At 39.3% G+C, this 18,197-nt stretch overlaps 1 protein-coding gene across 1 annotated transcript in view; it reads left to right on the top strand.

Annotated features, from left to right (window-relative positions):
• The window catches only part of LOC138028241 (UV radiation resistance-associated protein-like), a 33,443-nt gene that overhangs the window by 12,556 nt on the left and 2,690 nt on the right, over window positions 1-18,197 (top strand). Inside the window, exons 7-19 of the mRNA XM_068875708.1 lie at window positions 1,201-1,254; window positions 1,565-1,599; window positions 2,389-2,494; window positions 5,107-5,188; window positions 6,551-6,595; window positions 7,194-7,278; window positions 8,263-8,350; window positions 10,078-10,147; window positions 10,743-10,908; window positions 13,513-13,591; window positions 14,230-14,318; window positions 15,318-16,312; window positions 17,875-18,197. The exon at window positions 17,875-18,197 is cut by the window's right edge and continues 2,690 nt beyond it. Coding sequence (XP_068731809.1) covers window positions 1,201-1,254; window positions 1,565-1,599; window positions 2,389-2,494; window positions 5,107-5,188; window positions 6,551-6,595; window positions 7,194-7,278; window positions 8,263-8,350; window positions 10,078-10,147; window positions 10,743-10,908; window positions 13,513-13,591; window positions 14,230-14,318; window positions 15,318-16,312; window positions 17,875-18,047 — 2,067 coding nt within the window. The 3' untranslated portion in view covers window positions 18,048-18,197. The remainder of the gene's footprint in view (window positions 1-1,200; window positions 1,255-1,564; window positions 1,600-2,388; window positions 2,495-5,106; window positions 5,189-6,550; window positions 6,596-7,193; window positions 7,279-8,262; window positions 8,351-10,077; window positions 10,148-10,742; window positions 10,909-13,512; window positions 13,592-14,229; window positions 14,319-15,317; window positions 16,313-17,874) is intronic.

Below are 18,197 nucleotides of genomic sequence, written 5' to 3'. Positions count from 1 at the left end.
TAAGTGATGTTAGATTTTCGTTGAAAAAGTTACTTCATAGAACCATCCATGAAACGTTTTTGTAGGGCTCTGTGACGAAAAAGCTTCCTTAGTAACCATTGCCTTTCTGTAGTTACATGTAAGTGCAACCCCCTTAAATATTTAACTGAGGAGAAATTGCTCCCTTTGTACATTACATCTACTGAATTAATGATTGGACTTTCAAGTCTGTTTTGTTTTGTTTTGTTTTTTCAACTTTATTGGTCGAAGTCTCTCTTCTAAATAAATATATTTAGATACAGGTCCGAAGGGGAAAAAAAAACAAAACAAAAGGTAAGGTGCAAACGGGGCCTGGAGTCCCATGCAAGGCACCTCCCAACTAAATCAGTAAAAATCTTAAGAAATGCATATGCAGTGGCATCATCCACAATTACATGCAAGAACCCATGAGCATGGTTTGTCGGGGTCAAAGACATTAGCTAATTCATCTCAAAGTTTGTACACATTACTACGAAAACCACCGATGTGTGGAATGGGTGGGAATTTACGTGTCTCTGCCCCACCCACTTTCGCTTGTAAATAGTTCAAATTCTTAAGAGGTAACGGCAGAACTTAGCGCATATGGAAGGCTCTATAATCATGGAAAAGCTTTCGGGGAATACTGGTGAATGAAGATTATACAAGACATTATCGGAAGTGGGGGAAGTTTTTTTGCGATTTCCAAAGAAACCAGGGATAAATTTTGAAAACGTGTTTTTCCAATGTTGCGGTTGTTTTGTACACCTTAAGCCCGTGGGAAAGGAATTTTATCAAAATGTTTAACGAAAGTGGGCGGGGCAGTGACTCAATAGTTTTGGCCCATTCCACAGATCGGTGGTTTTCGTAGTAGTTAGTCTTGAATAAGGACAGTATAAATCATAGGCCTATGGAGAGCAGTCAATTAAGTATGGTATGTAAAGATCCCACACACTGTTCGACAAGAGCAGGGAGTGGAGTTCCCTGTGTTGTGGTCTTGCCAGAATGTATCCCCAATTAGTGTCATAATCTGGTGCTAGAACGCCTTGACACAAAAATAAAGATTGTACAAACAGTTACATTGAGTTGTGGAATCTCTTTTCCCAGTGCAGCAGCAAGGGGAAACAATTTAAATATCTAAAATGTGAAGATTCCAAACCCATATTTAATTTTGTTGGTCTTGGTGCTATTTTTTCATAATGATAGGTTGAAGGTCGTGATTTAAAAAGGAAAGCGAGTATAAAAGTCGAGTTGGAACAGGTAAGATGCAGATCTGGATTCTACGTAAGCCTTCGTCAGAACTTTCACAATTATGATTTCAAGTTGTGTGGTAAATCAGTTTATTAGGCATGGAACAGCATGCATAACGAATCAAGCAGCTGAGGGAAATCCGTCTGAAAGTAGCATGCAGAATCATGCTCCTAGTAACCAGGGGGAATTTCCTGTCCTCATGCCGCTTACTAACAAACCCTCTCCATTTTCTTATTGTAATAATCTCTTTGGACTTGTAATTAATTAACTTCTCTGAAGAGTAGTGTGAGAATAATATCTGTAAGTGTTTTTTCTCTAGGTTCAACCATCATACAAAATACCATCTGTTCAAAGGTGAGAGGATTTTTCTATTAATTTATTTTTCACTGTTGGCAGAAAGAGTGAAATTTAGGGTGTGTTCGATTGACTGTATTCCGGAATAGGAATACATGGAATACAAGTTGGAAATCCTTCGTTTTTGTGGAGATTCACATTAAAATTGTCAAACATTTCCTAAAATGCTATTTTAAACATATTTTCATCATCCGTGCAGCTCAAAATGCACCAAACATACCGTTTTAATCATCACTCCACGTATTCTTATTCCAGAATACGGTCAATCGAACATGCCCTTAATTTAAAATGCCCAGGAAGGAGGTTTGAAAGGCCAAGAATCTATAACAGAAAATGGATCAGAAATGTGGTGCTCTTGAAAGAGTTCATTGATCAATTTAAGCAAATCTGTGTTAAACATCAATTTTCTTCTAAACATCATAGTTCTCCAAAAACTTAAGGTCCATTCCTTTGGGATGATCTGAAAAAGGATCACTGATCCCAGATCACTTTGATCATGGTGCATCAAATTAAAGGAACCGAAGAACCCTTTTCTCAGAGAGGGTTCATCAATTTCTGTGATGCACAGTAGTGCTTTCTATTGTTTCGAAAGACATAATGGGATGCTCAGGGAGCAAATTAATATATTTATTTGTCCCCTGGGCATCCCATAATAGCTACGGTATTTGAAACAATAGAAATCAAAATGGCGGCCGCACCTGCAAAAAGGTCTATTAGTAGGCACCATTCTTAAGTTGCCTATTTCCTGTTCTTATTCTTAACTGCCCTTGTCTGACTATTCCTTGCCAGATTGCTTATGATACAAAAAGCTATTCAACAGACACAGCTGTCAGTCAAAGAAGTGTGCCACTCAATTCAAGCAAAAGTTGAATCAGATTTAAAATGCACCTCACAGGTTTGTTCATTTAAGGGGATTAAGCCTGATGCTGATGATGATCAAAATAATGAAGTGAAAATGGGTCTTTTTGGTGCGGAGTCGTTAAGTCACTTATGGATCATACAAAGTTTAGCGTGTTTTTTTGCCGTCTGCATCGCCTTACTTGCCCAGCCCATGCTCGGCTGCATCAAAGTTTTATGGAGTGGCTTATATATAGTCATTTAGTAAGAAAACAATTTTTTTAGAGACTTTAATATTCTTATACTGTTAAATATTACGTAGTATTAGATTGTGCTTAAACACGAAGGCGCGCTATATAAGGAAGTCTTTCCTGGGAAGGTCGAGGCTCATTTGTCAGTCACGGTTGACGTGCGCGGGACTATAAAACGTGTGGTGCCTTAGGCTCTGTGATAATTTCTTTAATAAAAAAGCCCCTTATGGCAATGTGTCCGTAAAATGCCATAAAGTGTTATGTGTCGTTCTTTTTTCAAAATTCCCCAAATTTGCGCTAGAAATATCTTTTCGGGCTTCCGACTCTGTGTTGCTGTTCGTTGATCACCATCTTGGATAATTAATCAGTCGTGCTTGAATGAATTCAAACAAAAGCAGTGCGTGAAGCGCCCCCTTTTATAGTGCGTCTTCGTGTTTAATATACATGTGTATTTTGCTGGCTGAGGAATAAGTGCGGCACTTGTTAAACTCATTGAATGAGTTTGGGGAAGGTGTCTGTGGAAGCGTGTGATGGTGCCAAGCAAAATACAAGCCATGAGCAGGGTGCGCAGGTATCCATGGCAACCCAGAGAGCAGCAACCACCACCAGGCACTGTCACACTGACAAAGTCAGTGGAGATACTTGCCAACCTCAATACTCACCAAGGCCACCAAAGAGGGAGGGAAGGGAGGGGCAAACTGCTGCACAAAGCACAATAGACCACTTTCGATATTATATTAAAATTCAGTCCTAAACAAAAGGCATCATCTGGAGGCTCTGGGGAATAAATATAAGGATTTGTATGAGTTTATTCCCCAGAGCCTCGAGATGATGTCTTTTGTTTAAGACTGAATTTTAATATATCGAAAGTGGGCTATTCGGAGCTCGAAAGAACTGCTCAACCTCACAGGGAGTACGCGTCATCTGACGCTTGGCAAAAAACCCGGATGTCAAATAGGCACGCATGATCTGCAATCACCACTGACCAGCATTGGCTCGATTGTAAGTTAACCTAAATTATATTCACCCACATAAAAAGTATATTCTTGCAAACGAATTGGGTCTAGTGTTCAGATGGTCTTTAGCATCTGCTATTTCTAAGATTTGCAAGCTGTGTTAACTTTTTGCGACTCAAGTTTTAATTGCTGTTTTTAGACCTCATGGTTTGGCTTTGTGTGACTTCCGGTTGTGTGGTGGATTTATAATAATTCTAATAATAATAATAATTATTATTATTAAATTCTCAACCTCGGATAATGCAATTCTCGTGCTCTGATTGGTTCACTCAATCTCGGTTATCAGCTCATATACTTTAGTTTGACCTTATATGGTAAATGATTGCGCTTAGCGTTGCTAAACTGAAAACGTTTACGCCAGAAAGCGAAATTTTTTTCTGTATAAAGCAAAAGAAAAACGTTTTTGTGGAAAGTTTGGATCACTTTCGAAGCTTAGAGATATGTGAAAAGGTAAGAAATGTTTTTGTGATGAGCCTGCGTCTGTCTGACCACGAGGTATTGTTACATCGCATCTTCATCAACTTTTTTCAATTTCGCTAGGATTTTCTCGCTTTTTTCGCTCGTATTTCGTAGTTCTAAACTTTTGGAGTTTAAGGAATTTAATAAAACAATTATTCCATTCGCGCTTGTTGGATGTGAGACTGGTTATAGCCAACTCGGCGCTACGCGCCTCGTTGGCTATTTACCATCTCATATCCAACGCGCGCTCATGGAATAATTGTTAAAGAGTTTGAGTTTTTGAGTTTGATTTGGCTACAAACATCAAGACTAACAACACTTTACAAAAGGATTAGCTAGTACAATTCCCACCAAAAAATTTAATATCATGGCTGCTAATCAAGTTGAGTGGGAGCAAAAATGAACAATGGGTCTAAAACACAGTTCAGTGATCACAAGTCAGTATACATAATGTACATGTCCTTGTGCTAAAGACAAAAACAACCAAAAGTATCTCTTAGCCCTAATCATTCAACAAAAGTGTTGTTTTAGCTCCAGGGGAAACTTTTGGCTTAGTTGTTTGTCAGTAGATGGAGCAAGCGCTTTCTAGCACACATTCCACAGGTCAGACCTGTGCAATGTGACCTGGGTTTTAGACCCGCCTTAATTAGCATAAATACAGTAATATGACAAATTTACAACTACAGAAATCTAATGTAAACTAGAAGCTAAATGTTATTTCTATAAAGACAGTCGACTTCTATCATTACATGTTCCTCGCTGACCTGATCTACCTTTTTTCTCAGCTGGCAGGCTAAGCGATGTCCAGAATATCACATAATTTGTTCTCTTAATTTTCTCCTTGTTTCTAAGAAATTACTTACGTATACAAAACATGCTTCATGTTTTTGTTTATTCATTTACTTTATTTGTTTTCGTTCATTTTACAATGTTTTTTTGAATAGCTTTCAGAAGAGGAGGTGCTTAAACTAAAAATCAAACTTCTCAAAGAAGAGTTTATTGCGAAGAAGCAGCTATTGCATCAAGGTAACGACAGTACTGCTTAATTTAAAAAAAGAGGTACCGTAGTACCGCTTAAAGATAAGCTAACCATCTAACGCGTTTGCCACGCGTTCTAATTTAAAGAGTCGACGCATTTGCCGAAACGGACCAACGCGTTTCCCAACTAGTTATCGGAAATGAGACCAACGAGTCCGCTAGGTTCCGACACTTCCTGGTTTATTATTTTGCAAGTTAGGTTTCCTTCGTTACAACTGTACTCTTGCTCGAATCGCACCGCTCACAGACCTCTCACTCGAATCACAGATTTTCCACACCTTCAAAAAATGTCACACGAGAGTGGGGTTTGCCAGTGCGCAACGACAAATCCATCTGTCAAAACGGCAATCGCTGGTCACGAATCAGTTTAACTCAATTATCGCAGATCAATTTCTCACAAGTTTTTTTCTTTTTAATGTAGTAAAAGTTTTCTCTTTTTTTAAAAAACTTGTTTCCCCTTTTGTTATTCATTTTTGGTACCACTTCACTATGCAGCAAAACTAGACAAAAAGCAGTCCCTCTTTCGACGCTTAGTTAGCCAAGCACGAGGAGAAGACAGGCACAAAAAAAATGGCCACGTGAAATCTGGATTTGTGGAGGAGCGAGCGAAAAGAGGCTCTCTTCTCCTCGCGCTGAACTAAGTGGCAAAAGAGAGACTGCTCGTAGTCTATTACAAAACCGGTAAAAACTAGCTTCCAGTGAATGAGCGAGACGGAAATAAACGTGCGTGATATATTATCAGCCGCCGGCTTAAGTTTCACAGAAATCATTTAGTGAAACAGACATTGGAAAAATTAAATTCCAGGGGCATGTTCCTGAAAGGTGTAATAAATCTCTATTCCTTTCAGGAACCGGTCACTGATCTTAAGGAAAAATAATCACTTGGACTTTTGTGTAAATTTTTGCATTTACTAATCTTTATTTCTGTCCGTATCAGTGCATACGCTTGAAGGAAAAATTATCACCATGACATTTTCAGCAGTAGTAATGAGCTTTTTTGCGAAACTATGATCCTCTTGCAAATATATTTTGTCGAATTGGTGTTTTAACCTGTTTAAAAGAGAAGAAAAAGTAAATCGATTTTAAGTGTGAGAATATAACTTCATGAAACGAGGGAAGACACAATTATCACTGCTTACCCTACTAGTTAAACGTGCCCCCTCCAGGGTAAATTGCAGGAGTAACAAATTACATGGTAAATTTAGTACAGTAAAGGAAAGTTAATTTGTTAAATAATTGTTTGACTCGCTGCTGAAGCAACTTGGAAAGGAAGGCTTGTATTACAACTCATCACTATAGAAAAATTAATGGTTTGTATAACTTCGTGGCGAAACTTTTCTTGAATTTTAGAAAGAGAAGGAGAGCAAGGAACTTTGGCTAAGCTTCAAACAAGGGGTGAGTTAGTTAAATTTTTCTCTTTTTTTGGCGAACCACAAGAGATGCCGACGCTCTTATAACCAATCAGAATGCTGACACCACAGATGGTGACATTTTAATAACCAATCATAATGCCCATACCACCGATGGTGACATTTTTGTAACCAATCAGAATGCCGGTGCCACCGATGGTGACACTCTAATGACCAATCAGAATGCAAAATAGAAGAATCACAGCCAGCAATGAAGCAGGAAATCTGCTTTTACTCACGATTGGGTGGGAATATGAGTGAGAGATTTTTTAACCAATAACCGTTACAAAGAAATTCGGAAGCAAAGGGATTGCAAATTTTGTTCCACACAATTAAAAACTGCTCAAACAAAGCGACAGCAGGAGTTGTCATCTTTGGGCATAGTTGCAGTTAAAATAACTGCTGCTTCGCCAGATTGCACTAAAGAAGTGTTTTCAGAAATACTGTGCTGATAATATCTGTATGCACATGTAAATGTTTGTTTCTTTGGCTGACGTCAGCCGACATTAGCTGTTCCTTGTTCAAGTCTTTTCGTGCCTCTCTTTTTTAAAAAAATAACGTCAACTAATTTTTCATTTTTCCAGAATCAAATCTGACAACAAACAGACAACAATTGAAGACAGACAAATCCTCTTTGCGAGAACATAAGAAAGCACACATAGAAGGAAGGTATGGAAGACAAGCGCACGATGGAAATTAATGGGATCCCACGTGAAATATGTAATCTATAAGAGATTGTCGATACGTAAGTATAGATGGTTTTTACCTGACGTCACAGCAGCCATGTTGGTGCACAGAACAATAGAGAAAAAAGTCATTTGGGAATTTGACTCTATTATAATGCAAAACATGAGCCATAATTTGCTATTGTTTTGTACACCAACATGGCCGTCTCATCACGTGATTGAAAACCATCTATTGCAAGGATCGAACCCGAAAGGCTGGGGCGATCTTGGTTAGGTTTTCGGGTGGAACTCAAAACGTTTGGGGCGAACTGCTCGTGACGAAACGTTCAGCTGCCATTGCAAGTATGGGAATTAGAAATACTGCTTGTGGTGTTTATAAAAGCAGAATTCTTATTAGAAGACGGAAACTAGTGTTAGACGGAGCTCTATTGGACAGAATCTTGTCTTTGGTAAATTTAAGGACTTATAATGTTCTGGTTCAAGTTTTTTCCCAGTTGAAACTTTTTTGAAACCAGTTCAATTTTTATGTTCCTGTGTTTCAGATTATGATAATGAATATTAGACAAAGAAAATTCAAAATTGAACTGGTTTGAAAAATTTTAAACCAAGAAAACATTTGATCCCGGCATAACATATACTTGGAGGTTGTGATTACAACACCATGGGAAAATTACATTGGCGACTGCAACACTCTATTTTCCAGCAGATTCTTAAACGTTATTATATACGTTCTGGGATTTACTCCAAAAACTCCAAAATAAATTTTCAAATGAAAACGACTTGTACGAAAATACACACATTCTTCTTTACTTGTTTCCATGCCCCGCCGGCTAAGAGAAGCGAAAAGGGCACTGGGGACGAGAGTGGCATTCTTTTTGTTGGACTCTCTTTGCCACGAGGGCAGGACAAAATGTTTCACCCTGTGTACTTTTTATAGGACTGAGTTTCTGCCGCTCTTTCGTTTCAGGGAATCTTTGGTAAAACTGAATGCTCAGGTTAACATGAGACGTCGTCAGCTGGTGTCTGAACTCATGAACATTTATCCAATCGCTGAGGTATGCAACAGGTCGTTTCCATGTTCATTCAGTTCTGCCCCTTTTTTTCACAAATGAATAGTGAGATTTAAGATTGCGTTTACGGGCTTTTACTTCGTGTAGCTAGAAGACACACATGACGCAAAACAATAGAACAAAAGTCTTGAAACAATACCTAATCAGAATTCTAAATCCCTAAAGACCCCTAAAGCTTTTGTTACGTCATGTGCGTCTTCTACACGAAGTAAAAGCCCGTTTACGTGAAACGGGAAATGGTAGGCCACTGCTTGTCATTAAGGCATGAAACTTCTCATATTCTACCTCTTTTCTCTTTTGGGAAGTTTCTTGATTCCTGTAGCTAACAGGAAAGAAAAGAGGTTACATATACATCAAATACAATAAAAGTGTCTTCTATTTTGGGGAAAGCACAATTTTATTCCGACGTTTGCCGCAAACACGATGCTCAAGCTCTCTATTGTATGCAAGGCAATTATCTCCAGAAATGCAAGTAATTAGGTACATGCCCAATTTTGACATCCCTTTAAGTCTAAGCATTTGCTAGACCTATTTCCAACAATAAGGTAAGAGTAAAGGTTAGCGTTCTTAGTAGCTTAGGGTAAATGAAGCTGTTTATCCTTACTTGAAGAGCAGCATTTAGGGGACACTTTGTGACGTTAATTTTCTGTATTTCGAGACACGAGTGATATTGAAGTTGGGTTGGTTGCGTAGTGAGCGCCCCTTCCCATTCTCCGCGCGGCTTCGCCGCTCGTTAATTTGCCCCTGGTGCCAACAATACCGCCACCAACGCAGGCTAGATTAGAAGATCAAGGGGACACTTCGTGGCGCTTTTGAAATCCGCGTGCATCTAATTACATGGATTTCTGGACATACCTGATAAAAGGACAAGTGAATTAAACCATCTAAGCAAATAAAGATTTTTTTAAGTGAGCCGGCGAAAATTTTTTTTTTTTTTTTCCAGAAGGGACGGTAACGAATCATGCTATCTGATTGGTTCTTAGTGCGTTACCGTATCCGTGGGCAGAAATACGAAAATCCGGACCGTGCCAAGAACCAATGGGATTGGCGGATTCGTTACAGTACCCTCTAGAACAAATGAACGAAGAACAATTAACTTTTCATGCACCGAAGTGGAGGTGGCTAGTTGTATTTATCAATGATGAGTCGGCGATCCTCGGGAAATAAAATGTAGTAACCTTAAGGACCCTCCTTCAACCGACAGGCGTTTCGACTGTTTGTTTTTGTTATGGATTTCGCATTGCTTATCGTAGCGATCTACATGTAATTGGATGAATTACAGCTTTGGCGGAATTTTCATATATGAAAATTGTTCCGCGGCACGAAATGCCTGTCGGTTGAAGGTGGGCCTTTAACCAAAGAACTTCCACATACGGCCAAAACGCTGCGTGTGAGGAAGTGCTGATTTAATTTTGTCGTTGAAACCCTCCTCTTCGTTAATCGACCTCTTGCGTTGTCATTGCATGATTCACCAGGTTTCATTTGAAACTGAGTGAAATGCCCCTCGCTTAACTTAGAAACTTTCAGCGTTCAACGGTATCCACTGTTTTAGTATATTTACGAAATCTGGCTCAAGAGTTTCCTTGAATTGAAAGAATAGTGTATCCAAATCAGAGGAATGATAACATCTGTAAGTTGACCTTTGCTAGCGTAGATTTCAAATTATTGAAATTATTTGTAAGTTGTCGTGTTTTTAATGTACTCTCTGACAGTTACAAGGCTCAAAAGAATATGTCATTTGTGGAGTGCGACTTCCCAATTGTGAATCAGACGAATTTGCAGGTGAGATTGTCGAAGTGTACATTGTCACGAGGGAGAATTGTCTCGGAGGCTGGCGTTAGGAAGACTTTATTGCAAAACAAGACAGCGTTTTGAGACTTTTCAAAGAAAAAGATTTGCTTTGTTGGTTGGGAAATCCTGTTATCAATTTTAACTCGCCTTAAGTTTATGGTTACTCGGTCACTGAGAACGAAGGGAGAAGTTTTCAAACGTTTCACGCAGAAAATGGTGTGATAATAGAGAGATTTTGCCTAGGCTAAATTTTTTGGCGGCGATTTGCCAAAATTGAAAGGAACGTGTTTGATTTGAGCTGATTCGTTGCCTGTTGGCTACAGATATCATGCAATTTCTCAAAAGAGAGAAGAAAGCTAGAATAAGAGAATGTTCGTGCTTTTCAGTATGACACTGACCGAAAACCTGCCTTTTGCTCTCTGTCGATTCACGCAAACAACCAACATGCTAAATCTCTCTACTGGTTTTAGACACTTTACTGGGCCAATATTTTTACTTGGAGAAGATATCAGTTGCATTTTCCCCAGAATTGTCTAGTTTTGGCCGTATGGGCCTGACTCCCTCTGTCGATATTCTTTTTCTGCAGCAATGGACGACGAAACATTGTCTGTTGCCCTTGGATACACGTGTCATTTGGTCAGCATGATTGCGAGGTATCTTGAATTGCCGCTGAGATATCCTGTGAATTCTAGCGGCTCAAGATCGACTGTCAATGATTTCACCATCGAAAAAGTTCAAGAGAAAGACAGAAAGTATGATCTTTTGTGTTAGTCTATCAGGAGAAAATGAGCATTTCTTTCCAAGGGGGTAGTGGTCCTTATAGAGCGTTTTCATTCAAGTGACCAGCAGATTACTGAAACAAAAGAAGTATTTGCACAAAAATAGAGTTCAATTCCCAGGGGATTAGTTTGGTTTCACCATCATGGCCGCCATTTCTTTGTTTTGGAACACCAACATGGCCGCCGTGACGTCATTTGAAAACGCTCTATTACCCAAAGGTAATCTCGCTAATTGATGCTGTGCACATTCCTTTCCGGTTTGGTAGCAATAGACCTTATTTGCTTGTCGGACATTCTTATGCTGTGTATCGTCGCATGATCTCTACTGGGAAAATAAATTATATAATAAACTTAATAATGCACGCATTTTGATTGGGTTCTCAACTTTGATCTTTTGGAGGGCACACGCATAACTGCTGTCATCATCAAAAACTTTTAATCCTTTTGTTACATAAAACAAATAGATTCGATGTTGCCATTTGTTCATTTGAAGTAATAGATGACAGAAGAGGTGGTAAGATCATCAGTGACACACTCGTCTAGCATCTCGTGCGCCTTTTTTTTTTTTGTCTCTTATCACATTTTGACGTCATCTGTGATCTATTACTCTCAACAGTTGCACGGCGACATGGAATCTATTTGTTAAGTTGACGAGCGAATAAGGTCTATTCGCTATTTTCACCATCCCATAATGCAATACTTTTTTTTGGTATTGTTTTTATGAACTCGGAAATGGCAAATTGGGGCTTCCTTTCTTTCAGAGGGACATTAAACAATTTGCGCCTCCTTTGTCAGTTTTGTGATGCAAATTTTCCCTTTCTTCCGTAACTTGGCTCTTCTTGTTTTCTCGGAAATTGCCGTAATTTTTATAATCAGTTGGTAACAGGTCTTCGTGTCGTCCAATTCGGTCTGCAATCATACTCGTGCTAAACATCACTTGTATGATTACAGACCGAATTACCATTACTAATGGTCCGCCATTACTGACTTTAAAATCTTGAGAGAGCTGGATCGAGGAGAAAACTATGTCTAAGACTCAGAATTAATATGCAGCAAACTCGCGTTTTGCATTTATAATAAGCTGCATTCACACGCTGGAATTTTAAGCTTGTGAGTAGATGACGTCAGCTTCCCTAGATCCAACTTTCTGAGGTCCAATCGTTCAGTTTTGAACGTGAGTAATGGCGGATCGTGAAATCTAAAACTTACGCTCAAAGTATACAGCCTTCAGCCTCGTTCCCGGGGTCTCCACTGTCATCTTGGGAACGAGAAATCTGAAGACAGGAAGTGATTTTGTTATCATAGCAAAATTTTTTTTGACACCAAAACTAAACCATTAAGGCTAAACTTATCGAAATTTAGTCTAAATTTCAATTGGTTCTGTTACAAAATTCCTCACTATAAGTTATCCCGCATTTAATTGCAATAGTAAACCTGGAGAAGCCTAAAGTAATCACATGACGTCGGTATTTAGTTGATAAACACGTAAAATCATTTGAAGTCCTCGGTGAAAGTGATTATCGCAGTTATGAAGCGAGGTGTGTTGCGAAAGAAACCTGAAAAATTCCAGGATTGAATGGGTCTCGGCCTCTTCAAGGCAATTGTTCTGCTTCTGTAGTTGACAGGCCAAAAATGAAGTATAGTCATGAACTACCTGGACCAGAACAACAACGACATACAGCTGTTTCGAGAAAGGTTGTACAAAAGAAGCATAAAAGCGTACGCGATAATGCCGAAAGGCATTATGGTAAACTGTCAGTTTGAGTCAACGAAAACATGACGGCAATGCTATCGAGAACGTCACCCAGAAATACATGCTCATGTTTTGTTAATGACATTGAGATATTAGAGAGTTTCAAAATTCAGACAAATGATCCAGGCCATGAATTAGTAACGGAGGGTTAGGATTCACAGAGAAAGCAAGATTCTGACGACTTTAACATTAATTATTTTATGTCATGTTTCGCAGAGAAAGTTTGAGAAATTTACCAAAAATCGTGGTGCACATGCAGAGCCACGGTTTTTGCTGATGAACCCCTTTGTTTTTGGACGTGTTTTGGTAGCGTGATGGCGGGAGAGAGCTTCAAGATAGGTCTGTGTGTATTGCCACTTCTTTAACGCTATATCCAAAGAATTATTTCATCCAAATAGCTCGCCATGGTAGGTCTTCACTGTCCGGTCGTGGCATCTTAGATTCTGGGCGTTCACTGCATATTGAATACTGTCCCATACTACCGTTCGGCATTGTTTCGAACGCTCTTACGCTTCTTTGGACAACCTTTCTCGAAACAGCTGTATCTGGTAGTAGTAGCAATGAGCTGGCGGGACATTTTATCGCGGGATTATTTAAAAACTCGCGAGTAAATCGATGGTTGCTTCGTTGTGTATTTGCTGCGAGTGGGCCGCGACTGGCATGGTGACGAGTAGTTTTCCACACGAGGTCAAAACCATCGAGTTTCTCACGCGTGTTTAAAAATACCCCGCCAACCACACAGGCTAGTAACAAGGAAACTTGGAGAATTTTGAAAAGACTTGCATGACGCGAAGTAAAAGTTATTTTGCTATTCTTCATTTCAGGTTTCCTCTCTTTAGTAAAGGAAAGGAAGGGACCAAGTTTTTCTACGGAACATTCTTGTTGAACAAGAACATCGCTCAGGTCAGAATTATTGCGGTACTCAGCTGCACGGAAGCATTTTACACTTAAAGTCGTTTTATCAGAAAATCACTTCCTTTTTTCTTCAGATTTTGAAAGTGTAGTTGCTTAACAACTGCCTTGCAAAAGTTTGAGCTTTGATTTTTATCCAAAGGCTGTTTACTTTGAGTGCAAGTCTTGGATTTCACTGACCGGTTGAACCTCAGAGGGTTGGATCCAGGGAAAAGTGACTTCATTCAATCAATAGCTTAAAATTTCAGCGTGTAAACACAGTTTATTGTGTATGCAAAACACGAGTTTAAAAATCTGAAAGCCCGAAACTCCCGTGCTGCATGTTAATTTAGTTGCGTACGCACGCATTGCATTCTTAAACTAGTGAATGTTTGACGTCATTTTCTCCTCGATCCAGCTCTCTCAAGATTTTAAAGTTGGTAATAGCGGACCATTAAATAGAAAAATACCAGTTAAAATAAGCAAGTGTCTTTTTGAAATTAAGGCTTAAAACGTGGGTAAGTTAGTGTTTAGTGAACATAGTTTTGAAATTCAAAGAAAAAAGATTTGATTTCTTGCTTTCGGCTTCGTGTGCCACCAGTCACTTTTAATTGTCAGATGACATGATTGTTCACGTCGTTAATCTTTAGATTCGACAGTATAATGGCCTTGGTACACCGAACTTACGTAATACTCTTCCCAACCTAAAGGATTTGCTTGACTCCAAATTCCGATCAAGGTAAGTGTTAATGCAAATCATGTTCATTAGTTAGTTTGTTTTTTCCCTTGGGGAGGAGGGTGAGTTTGTAAATGCGGTTTATTTGCTATGGTGCAGGGATGGCGCAGTGGTGAGAGCACTCGCCTCCCACCTATGTGGCCCGGTTTCGATTCCCAGACTCGGCGTCATATGTTTGTTGAGTTTGTTGGTTCTCTACTCTGCACCTAGAGGTTTTTCTCCAGGTACTCCGGTTTTTCCCTCTCCTCAAAAACCAACATTTAACTTGATTTGCGTTGATTTTTAATTTCAGTTCACAGTGTCCCCAATTAGTGCTCCAGTGCTAAAACGACTAGACAGTTAAATAAAGTTCTTTTCCTTCCCTTGCCTTGCCAAAATAGACCAAATGTTGTACCCAATTCAAACCTTTTGGGAATAGAACGTTTTGTTCCAAGTATTTCGTTATCATTGAAATGTAAATGTTACATTATAATGCAAATACGATACACACAGAGTCTTAACCCTGGGAGATTTTAATTGGGTACAACATTGAGTAAGCCGATTTGGTCTATTATGTACAAGGCACCAGGTACAAGCCCGCACGCATGTAGGCATAGTAGCCGAAACCCTGAAATAATCGTAATCTATTGCCGTACGGTTATTTTTCCCTTTAGGTCCAGCTCTTTCCTACTTTTAAAGTCAGTCGTGACTGACTATTGATGAGGAAAATTGTTACCATCGAAACGTTCATTCTCTCAACTAGAACCATAGAGTTCTTTGTTGGGTAGTAATAAGGATTTGGTGTTATATCAAGATCACACCTCTTAAGCTGATTAAATCTTCATTCTCAATACCTTTCTGACTGACATTTCATCGAAATTGTGAAGAGAATTTACATACCGATTTCTGCTGGGAGTCAAATTGGTAAACAGGCAGCGTTTTCCGGCATAAATTAACGCTATCAAATTGATCTTATCGCAGCAGTAATTTAAAGAGTCTCATCCGATGTTACTTTCCTCCTAGCGATCCAGTAAAATCTCCTCCACTTACAATAATAAGAAAATCTCCCTTGAGAAACCAGAAACATCGAAATTCGACCTCGGTGTCTGGGGGATCAACAGAGTCGCCTCCTCACTCAAATCCTAAGTTGGATTACGTTCTTCTAAAGACCATGAACGCTTCCGCAGCTGATGGAAAACCTGTTTTACCTGACCAACCAGCAAAGCCTGTTTTACTGGGTGAACCGGAAAATTTAAGTTTAGTCGATCAACCTGCATTGGTAGACCGTTCAGCAAAACTTGTATTATCGCCAAATGACGCTTCAGTGGATGGACTTAAAAAACCTGTTTTAATGGACCAAGTGGAAAGGTCAAGTTTACCAGGTAATCCTACTTCACAGGTTCGCTCAGAGGAACCTGCTTTGCCATCAAAACCTGATTTGCTTGACGAAAATGCAAGTGCTCAGGATGAGATGGAAAAGGCTATTCCGCTAGATCAGGAAGCGAAAATTATCTCAATGGAGCCGCAAAGGAAACCAGTTTTACCAGCTCCTTTAAGCGCAGCGCAACTTCAACAAATGCAGTCTGCAGAGGTTGGTCTTAAAGAAGAGATTAATTCTGATTCACTGGGTCCAAATGTTTCTATTGCTGTGGCAAAACGAGACGGCGGCCATAATGAACAGAGATCTGCCGCTTTAGACGGTGGTCTTTACATACCATCTCAAGGCACTGGTCATGGATTTTTGGAGCGAACACGTTCGAAAAATTTGCAGAAACAACAGGGAAACGCAACGAGGACTGGTCAACCACAAAGAACGCTTTCTTTGAAATCTCGTAGAAGTAGTACGGGAAATACCCAAGCACCTCAGAATGAAAATGTTAGTGGTACCAATGCTAAAAATGACATTTTATCAAATCGTGCGGAAAACGACGGAAACGATGCGATTCATTTCCAAGGGTCGCGTTATTCACGACGCCATGAAGAGCTCAAACAGGAAGACACTGGTACTATCGAGAAAGGTTAGTAAATTAAGCCACAAATATTGAATTTTGTTCTTTGAATCGCACCTTTTGATTTCAGTGTTAATCTAAAGGACGTTTTGAAACATTTGTAGAAGAGCCTTTATTGAAATAACACGACGGAAAACTGGTATCTTCACCCGCAAACATAAGGCAAGGGATTTTGCGTTTTCTTTTCCATATTGTACTTTTTATGGTCTGCACAACTTTTGAACTGATGTGGCCGCGTCATTAGCCCAACGACAATGATAATTGGGTCTTTTGCAGAGAGAATATCTCGAAAGCACACTTACACCCATCACTGACAAGCTAGTGTCGTAAGTCAAACGACTGCAAGTCGTTCTTAAAGTTTTAAGGCGCGTTAAAGTGAAATTTTGATATCAAAAGGTGAAATGTCCTCAAAGAAATGTCCTCTTAAAGCAGCACACTAAAAGTGTACAATTTAAAGTGCCCCTGTGACCAAAAAATCAATTCTCATTTTCCTTTGTATTTCAAAACTATGTTAGCTAAACACTAAGCGACCAAAGCTTTAAGCCTTTATTTAAAAAGACACCTGTTATTTTTACTGGAACTGTCTTATTTCATGGTCCGCCGTTTTTGACTTCAAGATCTTGAGAGAGCTGGGTCGAGGAGAAAATGACGTCAAAGACTCACTAGTTTAAGAGTGCAATGCGTGTACGTGACTGAATTAATATGCAGCATGGAAGTTTCGGGCTTTCAGATTTTTAAACTTGTGTTTTGCATGCATAATAAACTGCGTTTACACGCTGAAATTTTAAGCTATCGAGTGAATGACGTCACTTTTCCCCAGATCCAACCCTCTAAGGTCCTATCTGTCAGTTTTGAACGTGAGTAATGGCTGACCGTGAAATCCAAAACTTACACTCGAAGTACAAAGTAAACGGCCTTTGGCTAAAAATCAAAGCTCAAATTTTTGCCATTCAGTATTAAGCAAACACAAACCTGTTGCCAAACTTGCAACGGCCGTTGAATTCTATGGGACGTTTTAATATTTTAAGACCACATGACACCGGTTTTAAGGCTTTACATTTCGCAAAATGGGAAACTGTGTGGGGTAACCAATGCTTTCAAGGATGTCATATTCTTCTCCCACTAACAAAAAAAAAGGACATGCTGGGTTTACTTCTAAACCTTTATGATTGTTATGAAAACCGGAAGGTAAACTTGGATAGAGCTTCAGACAGTTCAGCCCAGATGTGTTAGGAGTTTTCTATGTAAAACAGTAATTGTTTCTGATGTTTTTTCAAAGCAATTCGTGACGGAAATAAGGTCCACCTTTCCATGTCACGATTTGCCACTCCATTTAGACTCGCTTTGAAAGTGAGGCTCAAGAGCCACCATTTTGGGTTGACGTCATTAAATCTCAAATGGCTTCTTGGGCAAATTTATCTCATACGGTTTATCATTTACAGCGTGTTAAATATTTTCCAAGTTACTGGAAATTTCAAGACTATTTTGAACCTACAAATTTATTGCAATAACTGTTAAAATTGGAGGTTTCTGTATGCACATAGAAAACAACTGTCTCCTTTGTGTTTTAGTTTCAGATGGGGCTGAATCTCTAGCTCAAAGACAGCGGAAAGAAAGGACTGCGCTTCTAACGCTGCCCAGTAAAACAAGCAAACATCTTCAGCTTCGCAATCAACACCTCTTTGATGCCGAAGGATCTATTGACTTCGATGTCTGTGAAAATGGTGAAATAGACTTAAGATAACAAAAGAATTTATTTGATTTTGTCTTGTACCGTTTTGATGGATTCAGGTTTGTTAGCTTTTTTACGCATCACCGGTAACATTTTGATCTTTTAAATATTACCTTGTTCACCTCTCGCCAACATTCCTCTTGTCACGCAAAAAAAACCACA

Source organism: Montipora capricornis, chromosome 13 (genome assembly GCF_036669925.1).
Source record: "Montipora capricornis isolate CH-2021 chromosome 13, ASM3666992v2, whole genome shotgun sequence".
NCBI classification, from domain to species: Eukaryota; Metazoa; Cnidaria; class Anthozoa; order Scleractinia; family Acroporidae; genus Montipora; species Montipora capricornis.
The sequence above is the reverse complement of the archived record's forward strand: the minus strand, read 5'-3'. Positions and strand labels throughout refer to the sequence as shown.